The sequence below is a fragment of the Dasypus novemcinctus genome, chromosome 3, assembly GCF_030445035.2.
Source record: "Dasypus novemcinctus isolate mDasNov1 chromosome 3, mDasNov1.1.hap2, whole genome shotgun sequence".
Taxonomy (NCBI): domain Eukaryota; kingdom Metazoa; phylum Chordata; class Mammalia; order Cingulata; family Dasypodidae; genus Dasypus; species Dasypus novemcinctus.
Genome location: NC_080675.1, coordinates 2,083,437 through 2,110,704, shown reverse-complemented (window position 1 = coordinate 2,110,704; position 27,268 = coordinate 2,083,437). Strand labels below are relative to the sequence as shown.

Genomic DNA, 27,268 nt, shown 5'->3' with positions numbered 1-27,268 from the left:
CCATGCTGTCTGTGTCTGGCTTTGGTATCAGAAAAATGCTGTCCTCATAGAATGAGTTAGGAAGCAGTCCTTCTCTTCTATTTTTGGAAAAATTTGAGAAGACTTGCTATTTCATTTTCTTGAAATGTTTGATAGGATTCAGCAGTGAAACCTTGTGCTTGCTCCTGGACTTTTCTTTGTTGGGAGGTTTTTATTTACTAATTCAGTGTCTTTACATGTTATCGGTCTGTTGAGATTTTGTTTCTTCTTGTGAAAGATTAGGTAATCTCTGTGTGTCAAGGAATTTGTCCATTTCATTCAGGTTTTCTAATTTCTTGGCATATAATTGTTCATAGTACTCTCTTATAATCCTTTTTATTTCTGTAAGGTTGGTAGTAATGTACCCACTTTCACTCCTGATTTTAGTTTTTTTTTCTCTTTTTCTTAGTCAGTCTGTCTAAAGGCTTGTGGATTTTATTGCTCTTTTACAAAAAACATCTTTGGGTTTTGTTGATAATTGTTTTCTATTGTCTATTTCATTTATTTATGGACTAGTCTTTACTCTTCCTTACTAACTTTGGGGTTAGTTGTTTAGGTGTGAACTTTATTGGTTTGTGCTCGTCTTTTTTAATGTAGGCGTCTAGAGCTATAAATTTCCCTCTTAGCACTGTGTGTGCTGTGGCCCATAAGTTTTGCCATGTTGTGTTTTTCTTTTCTTTTATCTCAAGATTCTGCCCAATTTCCCTTGTGATTTTTTCTCTCACCCATTAGTTGTTTCATATGTGTTGTTTAACTTCCATATATTTGTAAACTTCCCAGTTTTTTTTCTGTTACTGATTTCTAGTTTTATCCCTTTGTGGTCTGATGATACTTTGTATAATTTTGATATTTGAAAATTTGTTAAGATTTGATTTGTGACCTGGGTATAGTCTAATATGGAAAATGTTCCATATGCACTTGAGAAGAATATGTATTCTGCTTTGTTGGGTTGGGTGGAGTGTTCTAGACATGTCCATCCTAAGTTGTTAATAGTGTTGTTCAAGTCCTCTGTTTCTTTACTGATCTTCTGCTTAGGTGTTCTGTCAGTTATTAACCTGTTGAATTGAAGTTCTCAACTATTATTGTAGAACTGTCTATTTCTTCCTTCAATTCTGTCAATTTTTGCTTCATATATTTTGGGGCTCTGTTGTGAGGTGGATATACTTTATAATCATTAAAACTTTGATTATGTTATCAAAATATCCTAATTTGTCTCTGGTAATCTTTTTTGACTTAAAGACTTATTTTGTTTGCCAGTAATATAGCCCCTTTTGTTTACTGTTTACATGGAATGTTCTTTTTCCACCCTTTTTGTAGTGTGCCATTTTGATTGCCTTCTTTCCTTTTCTTTACATTGTTTAATTTTTTTAGTGGTAATTTTTGTAATTACAATTAACATCTTAAACTAATAACAATCTAGTTCGAATAGTACTAACCTAGTTTCAATGGTATACAAATTCTTTGCTCCTACATATCTCTGTCCTTCCCCCTTTATATTATTATAGTCTCAGATTTTATTTTTATATGCTGTATGCCCATTAACATAGATTTAACATGTTGTTTTACACATTTACCTGTTAGGTCATTTAGGGTTCAAAAAGCAGTTTCAAATGAAAAGTAAAATTATACTTTTATATTTACCTAGTTAACCTTTACCAATTTTCTTTATTTCTTCTTATGGGTTTGATTTGCTGTCTAGTGTCCTTTTATTGCAACCTGAAGGACTCCCTTTAACATTTCTTGTAGGGGAGGTCTTTTTTCAGCTTTTGTTTATCTAAAATTTCTTAATTTCTCCATTTTTGAAAGACTGTTTTGCCATTTTCTAGCCCTCCTGATTCCTGAGGAGAAATCTGCTATTAATCTTATTGGGGATCCTTTGTGCGTGAAATGTCACTTCTTTCCTGCTGCTTTCAAAATCCTCTGTCTTTGGGTTTTGACAATTTTGCTATGATAAGGACAGTTTTTCTAGATCTCTTGGAGTCCGCCCTGCTTGGAGTCATGTCTTTCATCAGATTTTGGAAAGTGTTCTTTTTTTTTTCTTTTCTTTTCTTTTCTTTTTTTAGATTCATTTTTTATTTATTTCTCTCCCTTTCCACTGCCCCCAACCCGGTTGTCTGCTCTTGGTGTCCATTTGCTGTGTGTTTTTTGTCCGTTTGCATTGTTTTCAGCGGCACTGGGAATCTGTGTAGCTTTTTGTTGTGTCATCTTGCTGCGTCAGCTCTCCATGTGCACGTTGCCACTCCTGGGCAGGCTGTGCTTTTTTCTCGTGCGGTGGTTGTCCTTGAGGGGTGCATTCCTTGCCCATGGGGCTCCCTCCCCTACGCAGGGGACACCCCTTTGTGGTATGGCACTCCTTGCGTGCATCAGCACTGCATGTAGGCCAGCTCACCACACGGGTCAGGAGGCCCCAGGTTTGAACCCTGAACCTTCAGTGTGGTAGGTGGACACACTATCAGTTGAGCCAAATACACTTCCCAGATTTTGGAAGTTTTCAACCATTATTCTTTCAAGTACGCTTTCCGCCCCTTTCCTTGGCCTGTCCTTCTGGGCTTCAGTGTTGTGTATGTTGGTATACTTGATGGTGTCCCACGGGTCCCAGAGGTGCTCTTCATTTTTCATTATTTTTCTTTTTTGCCCTTCACACTGGATAATTGTCTTGTGTTCAAGTTGGTTGATCCTTAATTTGCCTATTCAGATCTACTGTGAATCTACCTAATGAATTTATCATTTCAATTATTGTACCAGAATTTTCTTTGGTACTTGCTAATAATTCCCATCTCTTTCTTTTGTTCAGAAAACTCTCCTAATTTCCTTTAGTTCTTTGCATATGGATATCTTTAGGTCATTGAACCCATTTAAGACAATTTTAAAGTCTTTGATCTATTGTTCTAATGTATGACCATCCTCAAGGATGTTTTCTGGAACATTCTTTTTTTCCTGTGAGTTGGCCATACTATTCTATTTCTGTGTGTGTTTTGTACTTTTTCTTTTTTTTAAAGATTTATTTTTCATTTCTCTCCCCTTGCTGCTCCCCGTCTCCATCCCAGTTGTCTGTTCTCTGTGTCTATTTGCTGCGTGTTCTTCTTTTGTCCACTTTTGTTGTTGTCAGCGGCACTGGGAATCTATGTTTCTTTTTGTTGCATCATCTTGTTGTGTCAGCTCTCCGTGTGTGCGGCACCATTCCTGGGCAGGCTGCATTTTCTTTTGTGCTGGGCGGCTCTCCTTACGGGGCGCACTTGGGGCTCCCCTACGTGGGGGACACCCCTGCGTGGCAGGGCACTCCTTGCGTGCATCAGCACTGTGCATGGGCCAGCTCCACACGGGTCAGGGAGGCCCGGGGTTCGACGGCAGACCTCCCATGTGGTAGACGGATGCCCTAACCACTGGCCAAGTCCGCTTCCCTGTTTTGTACTTTTTTGTTAAAAACGCGACATTCACACTATTATGTTGTCATTACTCTGGAAAGCTGGTTCTCCTACTCCTCTGGGATTGCTAGCTTGTTTGTTTGTTTTGTTGAGGACTGGAGCTGTAAATTTGTGACTTTTACAAATAATTTGTTCCCAGATGGGGAATGGAAAGAGAAAATAAAATAAAATAGGTACTGCTTCTTTAAGCCGCCTCTGCCACTCTTTGCTGAGAGGAGTTGGAACAGTGGCCCCCCTCGGAGCCAGTCTGGTCCAAAGGAGTGATCAGCAATCAGACCACACAGCTGGGTTTGGGGGGGACTAGGCTCTTGTAGCCCATCCTGGCACCAGCAAGCTGTCCCAGGAGCCTGCCTGCCCCGAGACGGGGGTGCGGCGGGGGGAGTGAAATTCATAGATGTTGAGGGTGTCCAGCCTCCCCCTCGGGCTCCTCCTGGGTGCTGCACAGTTGTCCCCTAGACCCTGGAGTTTCAAAGTAGTGGATTCAGACTGTTCTTGCCCGCTCAGTAGCTGTGGTAGTGGAGGGACTGATTCCTGCAGCTTCTTACTCCGCTGTCTTCCTTGTGCGCATTCCAGGTTTAGTTTTAAAAGTTGGCTAATATTTATAAAGTGATCGAAGGATAGATAGAAGCTACGGATTTCCAGAAGTTTAAAGAAAGCAACTGCTAATGCTTTACTGAGAATGCCCCCCCCTTCCTACTGGCAAGGGGCCACAAATCTGCTTTGCTGAACTAGTCACAAAAACACATAATTTGCTTTTTGTGGTTGTTGCCTCATGATAAGGAAATTCAGGGAAGATGCAGGAATTTCCTGGCGGTGTTCGAGTCCCAGTCCCACTCAGGACTTGGACACGTTGCCTGGCCTCAGGGGCGTGGAGGACAGAGGTGGTGAGGTGGCTACCTCCACCTCGGGGCGGCAGAGGTGCTCGTCGGCAACTCAGGCGTGTGCTTGCTGCCACGCGCCGCTTGGTACACCTGCACGTTTGCTGTTAAAATGCCTTTTGTAAATGAGTGGCTAGTTTAAAAATGTTAAACTGAGAATAAAGGAATCCATGATTTTTTAACCAAGTCACTGTTTTGGAGACCTCAGATACCAGAGTATGTGGTATCAAAAATGGCATTTTCCAGCAGTTTATTGTGAAACGTTTCAAACAGAGAGAAGTGGAAAGGCTTGTTCCAGGGTACCCATAGTCTGGCAGTCTAGGTTGGTGACTGACATTTCAGTATACTCGGCTTGTCCCTTCTCCCATCCAGCCACCCATCAATCCTTTTATTTTTTTTAAAGCATTTCACATAACTGTAGACATCAGTTCTCTTCCTCCTAAAGACATCAGCATGCAGATTATTAACTAGGGCTAAATATTTATTTGATTTACTTTTATTTTTTTTTCATTTGAGGTAGACTTTTCACCCAGTGAACCGCAATTCTTGACTCTCCTGAGTTTTGGTGTGGCCCCAGCAAACCCCCACCCCACCCCGCTCGGGGCAACTGCTTGCCTGACCCCCTCCAAGGCTAGGAACTGGGTGCAGTTTCCTAGGGAAGCAGCGTTATTCAGCGCAGGTGCTGACAGGCTGAACCGTTTTCCCCGCCCGTCCTGGCTCACAGGGTCTTGACCACGTTCACAAACAGAGGGTGGCAGAAGTGCTCAACGACCCCGAAAGCCTGGAGAAGCGCAGGAGCCGGGAAAGCCTCAACACCGACGTGGTGAAGTACGAGAGTGGCCCCGACGGAGGCGAGGAAGTGAGTATGAGCGTGGAGTGGAGCGGGGTAAGTACAGCACACAGCTGGGCATAGTCCGGGCGCCGGCGTCTGTCCCCCAGCCTCGCCCGCAGTCTTTCACCAGAGCACTTTCTAGTACTTTCTTCTGTCTTCCATGCTTAGACATTATACTTCATTCAAATTAAAGTTCTTAACCTTTGCTAATACTGAAATCTGTTGTTGGAAGTGGTAATTTTCTTCTTTTTAGGGCTAACTTTGAGCACTTACATGCTGATTGAGTGTCCTGGTTATTTCAAGCATGATCCATACTCTGGTTTTATTTTAGGATGAGGATTAGTAACTAACTTGCTTTTTTGACTTACCCATTTTCACTGCTAACTTCAGTGCTCCTAATTTCACTGACCAGAATTAATGAAACTGCCTTAAAGGAAAAAGTTTAAAATGAAATTTGTTTTTAGGAAAAAAGTAACTTAAGAGCAAACACATTGAGTGGCTGCTTTTCTTTAGGTCCCACCTCAATCCTAAGTACCTTGCGCATCACCTGAGCACGGGTCCAGAGACTCACTGCTCTTCCCACGTGCCTGCCAGGGTCTTTCTCATCTGGAGCAGTGTCTGTTTGAAATGGGCCTGAGCTCCTGAGAGGCAGACCCGGCTGTCCCTCTGGGTCTCACCTGGTCACCTCTGTAGATGTCCATCCACAGCTCTTCATCCAGTCATTGCCGAAGAGCATGTGGGCTTCTGGTCTTTTTCTTTCTAGTGAGTTTTTGTAACACATGGCGAATTTTTAATGTATACTGGCTTCTTTGGAATTTTGCTTTAATCAGGAATTGTTAGAATACAGGATTAGCTTTATGCATCCAGGGCATTACCTGTTTTTGTTGTTGTTGTTTTTTTAGAGGTACCAGAGTCAGGGATTGAACCTGTTTTTTTGAGGTTATAGTAGTTGCAGTTTGATTAATTGTCACTGTGCAGATGTTTTGCCTAATAGTCCTTTTTTACTTTCTCTTAATCTATCTGACTTTTGAAACTCTTTATTCTTCAATATTTTGTATAGACGTAGCAATTTGGAAAGCATTGCCATTCTAAATAAACATTTTATAAAAAATGTCAGTGGCCAACATTTCAGGAAAATATATTCTTTTGACTCTATCTGGCAGCTTCCTTGCTCTGGTTTTCGCTGTGCCAAGACAACCAATCAGCATCTCTCTTGATGATTTAACCCTTTTTGGGCAGCAGCCTAAGCCTCAAGTGTTGCGAGAGTGGTTCTCCATAGCGCCTCGCCCGGCTGACTGTGTGCTGTGCTCTCCCTGCGGCCTGGGGTCCCGCATGCTTTTGTCCCTGGGGGCAAGACCAGCTCTCCTAGAAGGTATCTTTAGAGGCCAGGGGGCTGCTTCTTTTGCTCTAGAATGAAGTTCTGTAGGAACTTTCTTGAGACAGTATTTCTAGGTCAATATTTATATGAAATCATGTGGGAATAAAAGTACTGATAACTCAGAGTTCTTTTACTTTCTTTTTTTTTTCCTTTTGAGGTACCCCGAAATGAACCCGGGAACTCCTATGTGGGAAGCTAGCATCAACCACTGAACCACATAAGCTTCCCTGAGGTTTTTTTTTTTTTATTTGTTTGTTTTTTGTTTTGCTTGTTTGCTCCCGTGTGGGAGGCAAGAGCTCAACTGCCTGAACCACATTCACTCCCCTTTTTACTGTCTTAAAGACTAGGAGTTGGATTTAAAGAGAGCTGCTTTTGTTCCACTGTTGATAAAGCTCCGCCGTTTGGCAAAAAGGAGATTTTCCTTTGTGGAGGAATTTGTGAAAAGGCTCCTTGGCATTCCTGCAGGCTGGCTGGCATTTTAAATGCAGTGGGAAAAAGCAGTTACTCCCTGAATGCATGCTGGTTCCCTCCTTTTATTTCCTATTTCCTTTCTCTTTTCTGACAAATTATTACTTACACTGTGATTTTGGGGTTATATTATTGTCTTCAAAATCACTTTCCTCAGGCACTGACAAGGTGGCTTTCTTTTCAGAGGCAGCGCCCTTGTCTTTCAGAGACTGAATAGCTCTACATCTTGGATAAAATTGATACCAGGTTGCATAGTCCATGGTTGACTGATTACTTAGAGAATCTGTAAATCCTAGGTCATCTAGTCCAGTGGTTTCTAGACTGATTTTGAGCAGGGAGGGCACCCCTCTTCAGATGCAGCTTTGCAGGAGGCACGTGCGCTGGGAGCTGCCCTGGCACCCTGGGGAGGCATGAGGGCTGGCACGCTGGGTGCCTGGGCGGCCCGGGCAGGTGGCTCTCAGCAGTCTTGGGCTGCCCTTGGCGGTGAGTTTGAGAAGGTAGTGCTGAGCTCAGGAAGCATTTGTGAATTTTATTTCAGGGGGACTTTTAGTATTTCAAAAGGCCATTAAGGCAGTGTGCTCCCCTGGGTGCTTTTTAAAATGGACTGTCTTGAGGTCTAACTCTGCAGTGAAAGGAGCCCATGTTTGTGGTGAGTTTGATGGGGAGGTCTGCGCAGCGCAGTAGTTTGTTTTTTTTGTAGATCTTAGAAGAAAGTTTGTCATGGTGTCTCTGTTCAAGTAAAGATTTTCCTGAGATTACCAGGCAGGAGTCTAAAACTGTTACCATTTGCAGCCACAGTTTTTCAGTATTACACGATCAGGAGAAAAGAGAGTGAACTTGGGCGTCAAGGTGGACGTTAAGACCACAGCTGTCTCCCGGAGCCGCAGCCTTCAGAGCGCAGCTGCGTGGTTCCTGCTGGTTTATGCTGTGATAATAAGGACTTGTAGTTTATAGTGAGAAAAGGCCCGTTCAATTTTATTTTATATTGGGTTTCTGCGTAAGATTTTAATTTTTTTAAAAAGACTTTCAATGCTCTTAAAAGGTTTGAAGACTACTGCCGTGGGGAAGTGTGCTCCCGTGCAGCCCCTTGCTGTTCCAGGGCAGCTGTGACTTCACAGACGATGGCAGGAAGAGAACAGGGCTGCTACTCGTTAAATTGTAGTGCCCATTCACATCAGACACTAGGCTGAATTTTTCTCAATATTTAGAAATGACATGTAAAACAGTGGGCAATGTGGTCGAAGGGTATGGTAGCTGCTCCCTGTGATACTGGGAATCTGTCAGCACGGAGCTGAAGTACATGCTTTTAAAATAGCAGAAAAGCAGTGGGCCTGGGCAAGGGACATTTTTTTGGAATCACATTCTTCACAGGGTAGGTAATTTGTCTAGGGAAGTGCAGTTCTCTGGTGTTCAGATTGAAAAGTCGCTGTTGAAGATAGGCCACAAGTAGACCTTTTATGGCCTCCTCCTGACACCTGAGATGCTGTGCGTATAAATCACGCTTTCTGGATCAAGATGGTGTCCTTCGCCTCTGTGCACACGGCTTTGCATTCCCATGAGGGCGACGTGTCCGTCACCTGCATCTGGCCCCGGGCTGGCCGACCAGTGCGCAGCAGCGCCGAGCCCTGCAGGCGCGGCCTGAGGAGGGCCTGGCTTCAGCGGGGCGGGAGCCCGCGGGCGGCACGCCAGCCCCCCTCCTGCTCTGCCATCCTCTTCTGGGCTCCTGCCCCGGCAGTCCACCGCAGCACCCCGTTCTGCTCACACTGCTCCCTCGGTTAATATTTTTGGAAGTTTTTCACACACTGAATTCTTACCCAGGAATTTATTCTTTTCAGTTTTTTCAATTCTTATTGGGTAATGAGATATACTGGTTAATTAGAAAGAGATTCATTTTCAGTGTTGAAAAATTATACCAGGAAAACAGCAAATAGAAAATACCAAAAAGAAAAAAATAAAAGACCAAATGGTCTGGAATCCTCCCATACAGAGATAATTATTACTGCTGTCTATATTTTTAAACCAATATATCATTCATTTCTGTTCAGGAATCCACTTTTTTTGATGAGCATATTCTTTCACCTCAGTATAAAGAAGTAGACTTTTAGAAAGTGTTTGAGTACAGCGACATCTTGCAAACTCTTAGCACATGTGGAGTGGAATCAGCCTCGGCTCAGGGCTATGCCACTGGTCCTTCCTGGTCCTCAGGGGACACAGCTCTAACGTGGAGGAATGCGGGGCGGGGGCACACCCACTCTGCTGACAGCCCAAGGCCTCTCTTGCCCACCAGGGTCAGCTGCCAGTACCGGTCAGCGCAGGTGCCCGAGGGAGGAGGCCCCGTGGGCGGGGGGCCAACTGCTTGCAGCATCGCCCGTCCTGCCTGCTTGCTACTCCAGGGGCTGAGGGCGTGGGCGCATGTGTGTGATGTGGGCGACTTTGAAATCTTGGTGAAAGAATCTTACAGATCCTGCTTTTCTCTAGTCCAGGAATATAACGAACAACAGGAGTGTAGTATAGCATTGATTTTGAAATGAACAGCAGGAATTGTACTGTTTAGGGAATTATAGTGACATTTTAACATCCTTTTCTGAAGAGCAGCAAGAAGTTTATTGATGTTTTCTTGTCCTCCCAACGTTCTTGGGGAGTTCGTAACAAGTTTTATTTTTCCATTTTAAAGATGAGAAAAATGAAGCTCGGGCTGGTTAAATGACTTGCTCAGCGCCCCATGGTGAGTCGGAACTGGCAGGGACCGAGGTCTCCCAGTGGCCTGGTGCTTCTGTACCAGACTGTCTTGTTTCCAATCTGGTGGCCCAGATTGCTGCCTTTGGAAATTTGTTTTCTGTAATTAACTTTATTTTATATTCTCAACTGCATGTTTAAAATGTGCTATAGACTTTTAAAGTCAGCTCTTTCTTAAAGTTTCTGAAATGTTTAAAATGTTATTAAGAAATGAAAGTCACACCTGTTTCCATGGAGAACATTATAGTTTAGGGATATAAATAGATTTCTGATGAGTTAAAACTTAAATGAATGTGTACTTCCTATTTGAGCCTTTTATTTTGGTCATTATAGATGTTTTTCACTGCAGAATCTCCTTTATGTATACTTACTTGAAACACCCTTTATAGTAAGTAGCAAGGAGATTTCTGACACAGTGCTAATCCTTACTTTAAAAATGCTGAATTTTATTTTGAAGGCTTTAGGCATTACCTAGTGTAGATGTTATAAACTGTAACATAAAGTCCAGTACCTGTTTTATACCCAGATGACAGAAGCAGGCAGAAGATAATCCCAAATATTAAAGCGATTAAAAATGCTGCCAAGATTTTGTGACCTAGAAATACTGTAAACAAGTTGTGCTAAGTGGAAAACTGTTGAACCATTTCTCACAACAGCTTCATGTGGATTTTCTCTCTCCGTTTCTATCTAACAGGCCTAGCTGCCTTTTGTGACTCTTAAACTGTCTCCTGCATGACGGGCGGGCACCACCTTCGAGCTTTACCTTCTCCCTCCAGTGCTGACTGCCGTGTTTAGCAATCCCCTAGGATTCTTGTCAGAGCTACACCTCTCGACTGGCCATTCTTTTCGGTGCTGCCGTCCTCTTTGGGGGGTTCCTTGTTTCTCTCTTCATGTAGCTTTGCTAGAGATGTGCTTAGTAACATATACGGTATTAGTAAAAACCACCTGCTGTGTGTAATACAGGAGTTTAAAAAAGTAAGAGCCACTTGCTGTTTGCTTTGCTAAGAGGTAGTTTAAAGGTCCCACAGGTGTCACTGCAGCGGCACGACGGTGACTGTTGGCAGTCGCCCAGCCCAGCCGGGACGCGAGGCGCGTACGCTCGCTGTGTGCCGGAGGCCTCCACCTGGTGCACGGGGGCTCCGCGGCCTCCACCCAGGAGACCCCGAAGTAGCGTTTGCCGTGTAGTCTTTGTGTAGTTTTGGCAATTCTGCTTTTCCCTCCTAGTCTCTTAAGTGTTCAGTGATTGTGTATTTGTGTCTTTCTAACTTCTAATAAACTCACTCTGACTGACCTGTGTCTCCGTGTCTGTCTGCTCAGCAGAGCCTTTCACCCTCTGGAGCTGCGTAGCTGCTAGAAGTCCAGGTGATACCGGGAACTCTCACCAAATGATGCATTCTGAGAATAAAAGTTGCTACATCCATGTTTGGTTTTTTCCCACTCTGTGTCAATTTTCATATCCAGGCACTGCCAAGCATTTCCTATATTAATGTCTGACTACATTATAATAAAAGCCGGGCCACTCTTTGAGCTTGCTTCCTCCATGGTGTTTGAGGATTTTTAGTTATTTGTACAGAATGAGAATTTAATTTTCTAACCACATTTATAGTCAATATTTAATAAAACCCTTCTGTAAGTTTTGGAAGAAACAATTCATATATGTATTGCATTTAGATGAAATTGTTAAAGGAAGCTGCTTTTGGGTCCCATACTGTTACTAGGACCAGGTGCTTACATGTTTATTAAATGTGGAAATTGATTTTGGTGATATTCTTAGAAGGTGCCTTAATGTTCTCAAGAATTTTTTTTGTGGGGTTTTTCTTTTGGGGGGGGGTGGATCTCAAAACAGCAGTATACTTTAATTTTCTTTTTGGGATGTTTGCTACTTTTGTTTGAATGAGCGTCTTTATGTTCAAAGCTTTTCCTGATATTTGGGTTTTAGTTAATGAAATTATAAATGGATTTCTGTTTAAAGTGTATTGACGTACATGGGAAGTTGGTGATTTCTGTGGGAACTGCATTACCAGCAAGTCACTGGTGGGCAGGGCTGCTGTGGTCTTGTTTTTGTGCAGCTTTGCCTCTTGTGGGGGCGGGGGAGGACTGTGCAGAGGGGCAGGGTGGAACCGTCTGCAGCCTCACATTTGTTCACGTTTTTTTCAGGATGGCACTGGATCTTTAAAACGCAGTGGTTCCTTTAGCAAACTCCGGGCTTCCATTAGACGCAGCAGTGAGAAGCTGGTTAGGAAGCTGAAGGGAGGAAGTTCACGTGAGAGTGAGCCAAAGAATCCTGGGTAATTATCTTTTCCTGGCTCTGCTGATGTTTGCTGCTGCCCCCCCACCCATGCCAGACAGTGTCTGAAGGCCATTTCTCTCCTAGCACAATAGTTCTCACCCACAGACTTTAGAGAAAGATATTCCAACTTAATTCCTGTATTTTACCAATTGAAGGGTTTGGTAGTTCCAGTCTTAAGTTTTTCCTCTAAGATAGGTTGAGAAATAATTGGGAAATTTCCTGTTTAGAGTTTAAAAGCTGAGGCCTTTAAATGATAGTTAGGGAATTTTTTCATTTTGTTGCTTGTTCGGAGAAAGCCTTAGCAGTGAAAATTAGGAGTTTACTATGAAATCATTGAGCATATTAAATTTATTTACTGTAGATAAGCATGTTTATTTTTTAAATTAGCATTACTTTAAATCATTTAAAATTAGTTTTAACCTTTTTAAAATCAAGTGTTAGCTAAGGCTGAACTAAATATACAGATATTGCTATAGGGAGAAAAAGAATTTTAAATAGGAGAAGGATCACAACTTAAAGACTATTGTAAGGAATTTCTTTAGGAGATTTATTTTATATATGTTTAAAAAGGTTTACTTAAGGAATCTTAGAATCTTTGAGTGATAAAATTTAGGTTGGCAAAAGAATTTGATTCCTAAAGTATTCATATTTTTTATAAGGTGTATCAGAGATAGGGTTCTTTGAGCTTCTCTGTAATGTTAACAGATTGCCACCTGCTTCTGAGTTATTTCTGGGATATACTGTCTCCTGTTTTTGATGCAGTTCTCACAGAAGCTTGTTTTGCCAGCTGTTCTGCTTAACTCTAACTTCCTCAATGGTACCTCATTTTTAGAAATGGGTTCTTGGGAAAACTCTATTTTAAAAGTGACTCCACTTTTAAGTTCTCTGGGTAAGAATTCTGATCATTTCAGGACTGTTAGAGTTTCTTTGGATAACTTACTGTGTCCTTTGCTCTTTTGCCTTTTTTTAAAAAAGTCTGTCCACTCTTGTTCCTTTTATTTGCTCTAGGATCTAACTCCTGAGGCCCTAACATGACAGTCCCGCTCCTTCAGGGCGCGGCGCCTCAGGGGCCCTCTGGGTCTGGAGAGGGAAGCAAGCTCTGTGTTCCCCTAGAAGTCTCTCTCCTTGTGAATGAAAACTTTAAATTGTTTTTTAAAGAAATGAGCGATTTGAGTTTTTTAAGTAGCCTTTGCCCTGCTTCTCAGAAATGTTTACAAGCAAGTTTCTGTAGAGGGTGTTTTATGAGTCCCATAAATGTTTATTATGAAAATAACCCGAAAGATCCAGGGGTTGAAGATGGTCTGGGCTTTTGGAAGTCTCTGGGGCTAATTAGCAACCTGCCATCCTGCTCACAAGATAACTGCCAAATTGCCTTTGAAATAGAGTGCGCATATTTAAAAATATTTATAAATACCCAGATTACTATCTGCTTCTTTGCAAATTTTGAAGGATTAAAAATTGTTTTCTTACAGTGGTTTAGGAGATTGAACAGACTTTTCTTTTACTGCTTAGTTTCCATTCCTTTAAATGAAGTGATAAGTGAAAGTGATTTGTAAGTCACAATTCATACCCCAGGGTATTATGAATTACACTAGGGAATACTCTGGCTAATTGAGGTTCCTAATGTTTTGAAGGTTTTTAAATGCAAACTCTATAAATATGGTTCAGTTACATGGACTGTACTTCGCATGTGAGAGAAATCAGAATTTTTCTGTTTCTTCCATGTCTTCTGTCTTTACCATGATAAAAAAAAAAAAAAAGTAACAAGTGTGAACACTCCCCAAGTAGAGAACTATGGTAAATATTCATAGTGCTACTGACACACAAAGTGTAAAGGAGACACACCACTTGTGTATTTTGCGAACATTTTCCATATATAATATTGACTAAATAATAAAGATGTTACCTTATTGAAAATTTTTGACCAGCTAAATGAGTTTGGAAATTTCATCCCATAAAATGCATAAAACTGAATAATCTTTACAATTCAGATAAACTATTTTAGGCCAGTAGTTCTCAAACTTGAGTGCACAGCATCTCCTGGATACATATATGTGTGAGAGAGAGTGAGCGAGAGAGCGCGCGCGAGCTCGCGTGAGCTCGCTCGCTTGCACTGCTGGGCCCTACCCTGAGTTTCTGATCCCCAGCATTTGCCTTTCTAGCGGGTTCCCAGGCAGGGCTGGTGCTGCTGGACTGAGAGCTCATCTTGGTTTGGCTGCTCTCTGTTGGATGTAACAGCTTCTTCCTGTCTGGACCCTGCATTTAGAGGAAGAGGAGCCTTGATGAGTGGTTAGAGGCGAAGGAAGATCCTTCAAGGGTGTGGAATGTTCCTTCCTCTTGGAAGGAGAAGGGAGTCTGAGGAGGTGATGCCGTTATCCACAGGCAGTCTTGAGAGGAAGAGCTGGGGTAGGGTTCTCAGAGTTCAACTGGATAAGAGTAAGAACATTGAAATATGCAAGGATTTGCATATTTGTGATTTGGTTTCATTTTATACTTTGTCTTAGTAGTTCCAGGTAGAGAAGAACCTGTTAAGAACTAGCAGCATCTTTGTGGGATCTGCTGGGACGTTCTGGGGCGAGCCCTCTTTGGGGCCGAGCTTTGGGTTGCGCACCTCCCTTAGTTCACGGCAGCGCGCAGGAGCCGGCGGGCGGGGCGCACCGCCTGCTGCTGGGTGAGGTGGGGGTCAGTCCAGCCCGAGCTCTTTCCTGTGTGTCTCCCACTGTGCTAACCTAAAGCCTGTGCTGACGCCTCACCACTCTCAGGTCAACTAACAGGAGGAATGCAGTTTGCTGCTTATGCTGTGTGTGCAGCCAGTTCAGATCTTCTTTCCAGCTTTCAGGAGAACCCCTGGCAGCCCTCGGCAGCTCTGCGTCCAGGGCGCAGTGGAGCAGGCAGGTCACATGAAGAATGTCCATCACTTAAAGTTAGGTCATGGATAATTTGTTGGATAGTTCATTAAATATTTTAAAGGTGTCCAATGGGAGGAAAAAATACATATATAAACCACTGCATTTCTTTAAATTAAAGCTATGAAATTTGTTTTAGAATTTGGTTTCTAAGTAGAGAAACACTATCCTCAGAGTTCATCTCACTAACGATAAATGATAAAATTGTTTTTCCCTATCTTTTAATGTAGAAAAATACATAAAATACAGAATGTGTGCATCTTATTTTACACCATGAGCTTTGAGTCTCCTGGTGGGTTTCACATGAAGTGCTGCCGCCCTTCCCGGGTCTCCTCTGACAGCAGCGCGGGTGCCGACGGCCAGCAGGTGGCAGCAGCAGAGCTTCTCAGGAGCTCGAGGAGCGGGCGTGCGGGGAGGGAGGTGACTCCCTCCGGGTGCTGACGCCCACAGGAGCCAGCCCCTGCCCTCAGGCTGGGTGGGTGCCCGGGCGTGACTGTCCCAGGGCTCCCGCCTGCTTGGGTTTTTGTCACCTGCAGTAGCAGACTGAGGGCCGCTTTACGCATTCTCCACCCCCTGGTGCCCACTGTTCTGACCACTTTGTCCTTGCATGTCCACGGTCCCGGTTGCAGCATGAAGCGTGCCAGTTCCCTGAATGTTCTTAACGTGGGCGGCAAGGCAGCCGAGGATCGCTTCCAAGTAAGGAGCCCGCCCTGCTCGATGTCCTGGGCTTACAGGCCGCAGCGGCCCCCCCTCTCCAGCCCTGGGACTTGGGGACCCACTGTCATGGCGGCAGTGTGGTGGGAACATTCACGTGTTTGATTCTTAGACAAACAGTCATGACAGTTACGTTTCACGATGCAGTACATGTTTCTCTTGCATTATGAACATTCTCAGTAGATTAATGATCTTTAAAATGAGAATTTTAAAAAAACTTTATTTGACGTTACTTTAACATCCAACCTTGACCAATTATTAACTTGTACGGTGTTAGCCTCTGATCTGTTCTATCACTAATTTATTGTGCATTTAAGCTGTTCAGTGTTGTAAACCTATTCAAAACTTTACTAATATAACAGTGACTAACATGTTGTCACTTTGACACAAAATCTTTAGTACTTTGTCAAACTAAGTCACAGTCCAAGACACAAACACGTCATGCTTTGTTTGTTTTGCTTTTGTATTAAAACTGTTGGCCTCTTACTCTCCACCAAAATAGCCTTTGAAAATGTTTTGTTTCTGTGTGGTGCTGGCTGCCAGGTCCTTTGGAGATGGTAGACTGTGCCTCTGGTTTGTGAGTGTGCCCAGCAGACCGTGCATTTCTGTCTGTCCAGGCAGCTCAGGTGGCGGCTCACGGGGACCTGCTGTGGCTCAGTGGTCACAGTGCCATGCTGGCACCCGCAGCCCCTTGCCAGTGAGTGGCCTTCCTGGTCCACACCTGCTGAGGCCGCCCGTCTCCCTGCTGCCCAGGTCCAAGCAGCAGGGGTTTCTGGATCCTTGGCAGTTCGGGCTGGTGACCTGCTGGCGTGCTTTCTTGCCTTCACTGCACAGCCCCTCGGGAATGGACACTGTGCCTTGGACAGGTCTCTGTTTGAGACACTAAAAGATGTACGCCGGTGGTTTGCTTTAAGCATCCCACAGGACGGAGAGCAAAGACCTTTCTGTTTTCAGAAGGTCTGTAGTTGAAATGGTCTCCTAATCCCCGACTTATTGGCCCTGACATGCACGTCTGAACATCGGCCTGTCGTGTGCTGGCTTAGAGGTGTGCGGTGCTGTTCTTAGTGCCTTAAGATCACTTGACCACTGCATAAAGTATAATGTTTCCATTTGTTTTTTTCATGCAGGAACGAAATAATTGTCTGGCAGACTCGAGAGCTCTGAGTGCCAGCCACACTGACCTAGCCCGTTGCGGGTCTGGGCAGAGCTAGCTAAACCCCTGAGACTAAAGAAGCGCTGAGACCCTCAAAGGTTGGCCCAGCCCCTCACCACCCTGCACAGGAGGCGCCAGGCCGTGGACTCCTTGGCACGGACGATGGCTCCCTCTGTAGACAGTGACTTCCACCCACCCTGGGACACCTGCCTGTTAGCCAGACCTGTGGCACCTGCCGCCCTGGTGCCTGGGAGCTGCTGAGACCTGAAGCTGTGGCCTGGCCCTGCGCAAGGTGCCCCACGGTTGGCTTCAGCATGCTGGGAACTGGCCGCTGCTCCTGGACACCTTTTAGTTTTTGCTACCACACCAAAATTGATTTTCAATTTTAATATTACAGTGAGGCTATAAATTAAGAATCTAAAGTCTTAAACTACATCCTTTTAGAATGGTAAATATAATGATCTGTGGCAGTAATGCCTGAAATTGAGAGGAAAATGGTTAATAAGAAGCGGAGGAAGCCCCAGAAGGGGCTTTGTTTCTTTTCAGTCAGTTTGCAGAGCCGCAGGCCCTGAGGTGCTGGTTCACCCAGGCGTGTGTCCCTGTGGCAGCGTGCTCTCCTCCTGGCAGGTCCTGTACTCGCAGCATGCGTGGTTCATCCATACAAAGCTTTTCCTCAGAGAGTTAAGTAGCGGGGGATTTGGAAAGGAGCATGTTCAAGTCAACCCTGAGGCCTGAACTCTGAGGATACTTTATGGGACTGACCTGGAGGCCACGGGACTCCAGGTCCCAGCGTGGCAGGTGGTGAGCGGGGCCGCTCCAGATGCGGGGCTGCCCTGACCAGCCTCGTGACTGTCCACAGGCCTGGACTTGGTGTTCTTCAGTGGCGTGGAGGTGGCGTCACAGCCAGCGCACTGCCGTGTCTGCTCCCAGCTGGGGTGCAGCGGCTCCTCAGGAGCAGTGCTGGGCAGGCTTCTGTGCTCGCAGGGTGCTCCCACCCAGCCCCTGCGGAGCAGTGGACTGCAGGGAGGGGGCAGCTGTGCCAGTATTTGGGGGTTTTGTTACAGCAAGGCTAGATTTGAAATGCTCAAAGGTTTCATACACCTTACCAGCAGCCAGGTGTCAGGTCAGGGTGCCCGCCCAGGGGGCCACCCTGTCCTCAGGGCACCAGCGGCCTCGGCTCTGAGGCTGCGGATTCTGTTTGCTGTTTGTGGATCAGGAACTTCTCTTCTCACCGCCACTGGGGGAGTTTAGAACATCTAAAGGAAAAAGTAGAGCTCTGTCCCTTGTGGATCCTGTGGCTCTTTAGAATGAACTTCTAGCATTCTGGGGTGACACGTGACAGGCCCGAAAGCAGCTGTCAGGTGACATTCAGGAGATGGGAGCCAAGACTTACCCCGCTTCTCCTTCCTTCCGTTCCGTGTTTGTTAAAATAGTTCTATCCCTAGCTAAAAAGCTGATACAGTACATTCAAAACCCATTTTCCTTTAGTGACAGTTCTTTCTGGGAAAAGAAACAGGTATTTATAAAAATAAAAATGGGCTAAATAGAAAATTTAATATTAAGCTCCCAAATCTATGAAAATAGACAACTCTTGACGGCATCCTCTGTTGAACCTGAGAGGCTTTGAAACCGCCCGGCCTGGCTCCTCCTGCCGAGGGATTGCCTTCGCAGTGCTGCGCAGACGAGGGTTCCGAGCTGGAACCCTGAAGGGCCTCCGTGAAGCCAGAGGGATGTTAACACGGGAACCTCTACTGTTCTGAGTTCTTAACTCGCGTCAACGTAGAAATGTTCCAAGGTGGAACCTATTTCAAACCTGGTAATTGAACCACAATTGCTGAGGAGCGCGGCGGGTACCAGCCTTCTTCTGCTGAGGGACCCTTAGGTGGAGTCAGCGCCAGTTTCTATAGTTCCTCTCAAATAAATGTACATTCAAAACTTCCCCAACTGGTGGACAGACGAACCAGCAGGGACAGGAAGGCGGCTGTCAGTGGCGCTGGGCAGTTGGCACAAGCAAGCAGCACCGCGCCTGAGGGGGCCGGGCTCTGGAGAGGCCCTCGGGTGGCCTGGGCTTCTCCAGCCTCCCTGGCCGCGTGTTCACGCCCAGCTGATGCGGAGCTTGTACTACTGTTTACAGAATGGGAGGGGCCCAGTAATTTGTCTGGAATTTTAAAAATCCTATCATTCGATAGGGAAAGCTGCTAGGAATACCATGTAATTAGAAATTCAGTGTTGATGGTAAAATATCAGTATTGCTAATGATACGTGTTTGTAACTTCGGGAGCACATAGTTCCTCGTCTTGGGAGGCATGTTACATTTATGAAGCAAAGTTCTGCTGTGTTAGCACTTGTTTCTGAGCACTGTACTCTAGGATTTCTGAAAACTGAAATGGCACCTAAAGCTTGAAGTCGAGAGCCTGCGCCGCGCGGGGTGGACGGCCTTACGCGTGCAGTGGTTGTTTAGGGAGACTCCCCCAACAGAGGGAAGAGCAGGAAGCGCTTTCTAAGTGTCTAGTGTGGAAAGTGACACTGAGGGGCCACAGACCTCTAGAGATTTGACCATTATGGGGAGGGGCTGCAGTTCAGTGACTGAGCGCCTGCTTCCCACGCATGAGGTTCCGGGTTCAGTCCTTGGTACCTTCTTAAAAAAGAAGATGCCACCTTTGACCTCTGAAGACTGTGCTGTGTCCTGACACGTGGGGTGAGGCCGCACGGGAGGTCCGGGGCCTGGACGCAGTCCCTCCCCCGCTGGCAGAGGCTGAGCGGGTGTGGCATGCTCTACCTGGCAGCTCCTCCTGTATGTTCCACAGCTGTCAACACACACACGCGCGCGCGCGCGCCCCGCTCTGCCGTCTCGTGTCTTCGGGGTGGCGGGGTGGGTGCAGGTTCCCGTGATGTGTCGGGATGAAGCCACCGTGGTTGGGGCTGGTTTGTGCTTCCAAGCGTGTGTGTCTTTATATCTATTAAACGCACGTTCTGTGTCTTGGAGCTGTAGTTTTATTTCCTAGTTGTTGGTATGATTTGACTAGAAAATCATTTGGTATTGTTTATATTTAATTACAAAAATAAAATCTTATTTCTATTGTAAAGCCTCTGTGCTTTTCCAAGAGGGCTATTTTGTAAAAATTCAACCCAAACAAACTTCTGTTTTTACATGGGTGAGTCTGTCTTTTTAGGGTCATAGACTGCTTTGAAAATCTGTTGAAAGATATAAATGGATCCTTCTGCCCTAGAAAAATGCATAAGCAGAAACTGCGTAATTTCAGGGATTTAGAGACCACCACCTCCAACCCCAGTGCTCCATCTAAGAACTGTCCTTGGCAAGCTCCTCCTGCGACTGTCGCTGTCACTCCAGGAGCACTCGGCCTGTGGTGCCACCACAGAGGCTGCCATGAGCACCGCGGGCCTGTGCCAGCAGCAGCCTGTGGCTTGTCCTCACACAGTGGGCACAGGCGTGAGAGGCAGAGGAGGCAGTTTTACAAATGGCTCCACGCCTTAGAAAAACGAGAGCGGGCAAAGAGACGGGTTAACTGGGCAGTAGCCCAGAACCAGAGTGGACATTTAGGACAACTGCAGGAGAGCAGAGGAAGCAGGAGCTGCCCAGAGGCCAGCCGCTGAAAGAGAGCACAGGCCTCTGACCATCCCCTCCTCCTCAGCCTGAGTGCAGCGGCTACAAAAACACAGCCAGCTTCCAGGGGTGTCCAGCTGGGGCTAGGGTTCGCAAAAGGTGGGGGTGGACCTGGGGGGTCCCTGAGGCAGCAACGTGGGCGCTGTCCTTGCTTTCGGCCCTCTGGGCAGCAGCACTCCCAGCCTCCCAGCAGTGTCCACCGAGATGTAAAGAGCTAGTTTTGTTTGTTTTTTTCCTTTTTGTGTGGGCATTTCCTGGTCTGGCAGGTCCCTAAGGGCACAGCAGACCCTGGCCTCACTAGCATCTACCAGGACGTGGAGAACCCAGTGCATGTTGTCACTGGTGGCTTTCTCCTTTCTCTTTCCTGTGCTCTTTAGTCTGGCAGGTCCCTGAGGTCGCATTTGGACATAAGCCTCGGGCACTCAGAAGCAGTGTCTTCTGGCCTCACACCAGCATCTGTAGGGATACAGAGCCTGGTGCCCCTCTCTTTCATTTTCTGGTTGGTTCTTTTTTTCTTTTCTGTGTTCTAATTTTGGGTCTGGCAGAGCCCAGGAGAGCAGGGAGGGATGCTGGCCTGGGTTAGCCTCGAAAGCAGCAGCTCTGGCCCCACCAGCTCACACAAGAGACTTGCAGAGGCAGGTCAGGTCATCATGTCCCATGTTTGGTTTTGTGGGTGTTTTGTCAGTCTTTTTTCTTTTCCTCTCTTTTCCTTTTCCTTTTTTTCTTTTTGTTCTTAGTAGACTGAAAGGTAGTAGAACCAGATTTCCAGGAAGCAGATGTGGCTCCAGCAACTGAGTGCCCACCTCCCCCACATGGGAGGTCCCAGGTTCAGTTCCTGGTGCCTCCTAAAGAAGATGAACAAGACAGTGAGCTGATGCAACACGATTACACAACAAAGAGACACAAGGAGGAAAACACAACTAGAGACCCAACAAAGCAGGGGCCACAGGGGGTCAAGTGATTGGGCACCTCCCTCCTGCATGGGAGGTCCTGGATTCTGTTCTCATGCCTCCAAAAACAGGATGAACAGACACAGCAAGCCCAAACAATGGGGGGAGGGGGGATAAATAAAAAATCTTGAAAAAGATTTCCAGGGTGACCGCAACGTAATGCTCAGAATGTGCATTTCCCTGCAACAAAAACAAATTGCAAAACAAAAGGAGAGAGGAAAGTATGGCCCAGGAAAAAGAATTCTATTAGAAATATTCTGGAGGAAGCACAGTCTCTGGAATTAGCAACCAGAGGTCTTAGAACAACTCACATAAGTAGGTCAATGAGCTAAAGAAAAATGGAAAGAACTAAAAAAAAAAAAAATCAGAAAATGAACAAAATGAGAATTTCAATGAAACATTATAAAGAATCAAATAGAAATTCTAGAACTCAAAGAATAGTACAGTAATTGAAAATGTCAATACTGGGGTTCAAGAACAAATTAGAGGATGCAGAAGAAAGGGGAGTGAACTCAAAGACAAAAAACAATTGAAATTGTCCAGGTTGAGGAGCAGAAAAAGGCAGGGATGGGACACCCACAAAAAGCAAACAGAGCCTGAGGATCCTGTGGAATATAATCAGACATACCAATACATGCATTTAGAAGTCCCAGAAGGAAAGAGATAAAGGGCTAGAAAATATTTTGAAGAAGTGGCAAAAAACTTCCCAAATCTGATGAATGAATATGCAAATCAAAGATACTCCTCAAATGCCAAACAGGGTAAACTCAGAGAGACCTACCCTGACCTGAGTCTCACCAGGATCAAACTGTCCAATGTCAAGGGCAAAGGAATCTTAAAAACAGCCAGAGAGAAGTGACGTGCCACATGTAAGGGGTCAGATTAACATCTGATTTCTCAATAGAAACCATGGAGGCCAGAGGGCAGTGAGAGGACATAGTTGAAGTGTTGAAGGCAAAAAAACTGTCACTCGAGAATAAAATGCCTGGTGGAGCTGTCCTTCAAAAATGAGGGCACTGTGAAGACAGTCCCAGACTCTCAGAACCTGCCACAGGCCCTGCCTGCCAGGTAACGCCAGGAAAGGACACAGCCAGAGTCTTGACGCTGAACGAGGAAATACAGATCTGTGGTGTTAGGTAACAATGTGGGTAAGTATGAAAGCAGTTCTGTTTCATTTAATTGTAACTGTTATTGGGCACAATGCATTAAAATGTAATCTGTAACAAGGACAGAAGAGGGAGGGAGAGATAGAGGTACCGTGTAGGCGTAGGCCACTGACGTCAAGTTGGAATCCACACAGACTAAGTTGTAATAGATCTAGAATTCTGTATTAGTCAGCCAAAGGGGTGCTGATGCAAACTACTAGAAATCCGTTGAGCTTATAAAGGGTGTTTATTTGGGGTAGAAGCTTACCGTTACCATATAAGGCATAAGCTCCTTCCCTCACCAGAGTGTGTTGCCCCGTGCTGGAGCAGGACGGCTGCCGGCGCCCACCTTCCTCCCGCCCTCCAGGCTCGTGGTCCCAGCTTCTTCCAGTGTAGGCTGCAGGCCTTCGGGCTCTCTAGGCTTTCTCTCTCCCTGGGGCTCGAGGCTCTCTGGGCTCAGGCTGGCTTCTCCCCACAAGGTCAGCTGTAGACTCTCAGGTGAGCGGCTCTTCCCGGGGCCTCTGCCGTGTCTGTGGAGCCGGGTCCCTGTTCCTCTGTGCTCTCCCCCTGTGTGTTCACTTCCTGGGCCCCACCTCAAAACTCCACCCAACTATTGTGCCTTTTCTTTGTGTGGGGTGGGGACTCAAAGTCCTACTGATGGGGCCAATCAAGCCCTAATCATAATTTAATCAAGTAAAAGTGAAACCTCGGATAGACCAGTTTACAAACATAATCAGATACCTATTTTTGGAATTCATAAATCATACCAGACTGCTACATACGCTAAATGTAATCATGTAATCCCCATGGTAAGCGTAAAGAAAATAACTAAAAATAACACACAAAAGTGATTCAAAGTGGCTCATTATAAAAGAGCATCCGAACAAAAAGTAATGGAGGAAAGGAGGAACAAAAATGGTGTGAGACTGACAAAAAACAAATAGCAAAATGGCAGAGGTTACTCTTTCCTTAAATGTAAATCAATAAAAAAGCAGACTGACAGAATGGATAGACACATGGCCCAACTGTAGACTACTTCCAAGAGACCCATATATGATCTAAAGGTTCAGCAGGTCGAAGTGGAAAGAATGGAAAAAATATTTCATACAAATAGCAATTAAAAGAGCAGGGGTGGCTATATTAATATCAGGAAATAGATCTTAAGTAAAAAACTGTTATAGGAGATAACATAATATGCACCTAACAGCAGAGCACCAACATAGAGGAAGCAAACATTGATGGAACTGAAAGGAGCACAGTTCTACAGGCACAAGTTGAAGGTTGCAGCACACTGGCTAGAATATCCAAACAGAAGATGGCGAAAGAAACAGGACCTGAACAACACGTAACCAACACATACAGAACATTTCACCCAGCAGTGGAATATACATTCTTTTCAAGTGCCAAAGAATTATTCTCTAGGACAGACCTTACATTAGGGCACAAGAGAAGTTTTAATTCATTTTAAAATACAGAAATCAGAAAAATTAATAACCTAGGGAAAACTGGAAAATTTACAAATATGTGGAAATAGTACATAAGATCTTAAAAAATACTTAGAGACAAATGAAAACAGACACAACATACCAAAACTGGGGTGCAGCCACAGGAGTGCTCATACTGAAATTTAGGGATTATGTTTAAAAAGAAGAAAGATCTCGTTAATAACCTAACATTACATCTCGAGGAACTAGTAAAACAAAAGCAAAATAAACTCAAAGTTAGTTGGAGAAAAAATAACTAGGATTAGAGTGGAGATAAATGAAGTAGAGAATAGAAAACCAACTGAGAATAAAATAAAAAGTGGTTCTTTGAAAAGTGAAAACTGACAAGCTTTTTGCTAGACTGACCAAAAAAGCAGGAGAGGGCAGGTGCAGGGATGATGCAAATAACTAAAATGAGAAAGGAAAATGAAATCACCATTGCATTTACAAAAACAACAAGGATTTAAGAGAATATTATGAACTCTTGTATGCCAACAAATTAGATAACCTAGGTGAAATGGAAAAATTCCTAGAAATAATTAATTACCCCAATTGTTAAAAAAAGACATCAACAAGCACTGTGACTGAATCAATCAAAAGCCTTACACCAAAGAAAAGCCCCAGCGCAGATAGCGTCACTGGTGATTCTACAGTTAGAGCATTAACACCCGTCTTTCTCACACTCTTCCAAAGAATTCAATATGAGGGAACACTTCCTAATTCATTCTATGAGGCCAGCGATACCAAAAGCCTGGGAAAGACATCACAAGGAAAAATAATTACAGACTAATATCCCTTATGAATACAGATGCAAACCCTTAGGAAAATCCTAGCAAGCCGAATTCAACAGCATATTAAGATCGCAGCCATGGCCATGTGGGGTCCATCACCCCAGGAATGTAAGGGTGTTTCAACACAGGAGAATCAACCGGTGTGAGGCACTGTGTAAGCAGAGGGAGGAAGAAAAGCACATTATTATCTGAATAGACACTAAAAAGGTGTTCGACAAAATCCAGTCCCCCTTCTTCTGAAAAGCACTCCTAAAGGCAGGACTAGAAGGGGTGTTCTCAGCCTGATAAAGGCCATTCATGGAAACCCCACGACCTACGTCATACTCTGGTGACAGACTTGAAGCTTGTTCTTCAGATCAGGAATGAAGCAAGGATGCCTGCCTTCACCTCTGCCGTTCAGCACAGGGTTAGACGTTCTTGCCATAGCAATTAGGCAAGAAAAAGGAGGAAAAGGCATGCAAGTTGGAAAGGGAGAAAAACTCTACAAATGACATGACTTTATATATAGAAAACCAAAAGGAATCCACAAGAAAACTTAGAATTAATGAGTTCAGCAAAGGGCAGGGCACAAGATCAATACGTGAGAAGCAGCTGTGTTCCTATTCTCTAGCAATGAACAATCCAAAGAGGACATTAAGAAAACAATTCCATTTAAATAGCATCTAAAAGAACAGAATATTTAGAAATCAATGTAACTAAGGATACAAAAGGCTTGTATACTGAGAACTAGCAAACACTGCTAAGAGAAGTCCAAAACATCCCATGTTCATGAATTGGGAAAGCTAACGTTTTTAATAGCTTAATATTACCCAAAGCAAATTCTTTTTATTAAAGTTCCAGCAGCCGTTTTTGCAGAAAATGGAAAAACCAATTCTTAAATTTATATGGAGCTGCAAAGGGCCCTGAAAAGCCAAACCCGTCTTCAAGCGAGCAAGGCTGGAGGACTCCCGCACCCTCGCGTCCAGCTGCCTCACGAGGATGAGTGGCTCTGGCACAAGGATGGAAGGGAGAGTCCGGACACAGACCGGAGTGACTACTTTCCATGGCCTGCACAGCTGCGGGGGCTCCACGCCGCTGTCCCGCTGTGTGCGCTGTGCAGCCTGGGCCGCGCCCCGTGGCGCTCCTCCTTGCCCCTTGCCGGCACATCCTTCCTGCCCATTGGTCCTGGGCTCCATGGACACCTCCTCCCTGAAGCCCTCCCCTGCCTCTGCCGCCTGCCGCTTGCAGCTTCCTCCTCTCCCTGCTCCCGGGCTCACCTGGCATGTGGGCACCTGCTGGTGGGTGGCAGGAGTGTCCTGTGCTCAGGGCCAGCAGTGCCCAGTGGGCCTGACAGGTGGGGTCGTGCATCTCATGACATCCCAGACGCGGGGTTCTGGGCGGGCTGAGCCACCGGCCCTGGTGGAGCTGCGAGGCAGGAGGGCTGGCGCTGCCCGAGGCCCGAGGCGCCGCAGAATTGACACCAACATCCTCTCCGCAGAGGTGGCGTCGCAGGCGGCTGAGGGCGTGGTGTGCCGAGCCCCTTGTCCTCGCGGGTGACAGGGCAGCATCAGAGCAGCGTCTCGGGGCAGCGCCCACGGCCCCCCGTTGTGGACAGGCCGAGGCCGAGGGCCTGCTCCATGGTGCTCAGAGGACGTCCGTGCTGCGGGCTGCGGCCCCTGCTGGCTGGCTCAGGGTTGGTGCCACAGAGGACAGTGCTGAAAGCCTCCACAACTACCGAGCAGCCTTCACGGGCTGCGGTGACCCTGGGGGCCAGGTGCAGGTGGGGCAGGTGGTCGGCTCTGGGTGCCCGCGGGCTGTGCTGTTGCCACGTCCACCTGTGTGGGAGCAGGACCCGGGCTGCAGCGGAGGCGGAGGCCCCAGCCTTGGCCCTGCTCTCGCCCTCGCCTGTTTCCTGGGGGCTCCTGAACTTGCTCCTGAGCAGGCGGGGAGGCGGCGGGGTCCCTGGGCACTGTGCTCGGGCTGCCACCACGGCGCCCCCTCCAGTGCTCCTGCGGCCTTGCTGGGGTGGCCCGGTGCTGGGAGGTCCCCAGCACCCACCCCTGCAGGTGCTGGTGGGGAGCTGGTGGCCAGAAGGGGAGGCCCTGCCCAGTCCCCTGCACCTGCCCAGGCATCTGACCGCGTGACACCTTCTCCAGCAGCCTCCAGGGGCTCCGGGAATTCTCCGGTGTCTTTGCCTCAAGCACCCCCCTTTGTGGGCCCGAGATCCTGTGTCTAGGCTGCTCCTCCCTGGGGACATGGCCCCTCTCAGCCTTCAGGGCCTCTAAGGCCGCGGCCGTGAGCGTGGCTGGAAGGAGCTGGTGTAAGGCCCTGTCCGACGCAGGTGCTGGGTGCTGGGTGTTAGGTGCTGGGTGCCAGCCCGACTCCAGCACCGCCTTGTCTTCTGTGCTCCTGCGGCTCCCTGAGGGCAGGGGCTTCCTCAGAAGCCACCACCCCTCACAGCTCTGCACTGGGGACGGGCCCAGGCCCCAGAAAGGG

The 27,268-nt window shown here is 46.1% G+C and overlaps 1 protein-coding gene across 23 annotated transcripts in view; it reads left to right on the top strand.

Annotated features, from left to right (window-relative positions):
* KLC1 (kinesin light chain 1) overlaps positions 1-27,268 on the top strand; it is a 105,140-nt gene that overhangs the window by 73,262 nt on the left and 4,610 nt on the right. Inside the window, exons 13-16 of one of the 23 annotated variants that reach the window (XM_004464313.5) lie at positions 5,046-5,180; positions 11,893-12,023; positions 15,561-15,627; positions 16,773-19,887. In XM_004464313.5, coding sequence (XP_004464370.1) covers positions 5,046-5,180; positions 11,893-12,023; positions 15,561-15,627; positions 16,773-16,856 — 417 coding nt within the window. In that variant the 3' untranslated portion in view covers positions 16,857-19,887. The other 22 variants (XM_004464312.5, XM_012527475.3, XM_058291080.2 and 19 more) reach the window with 22 other exon arrangements.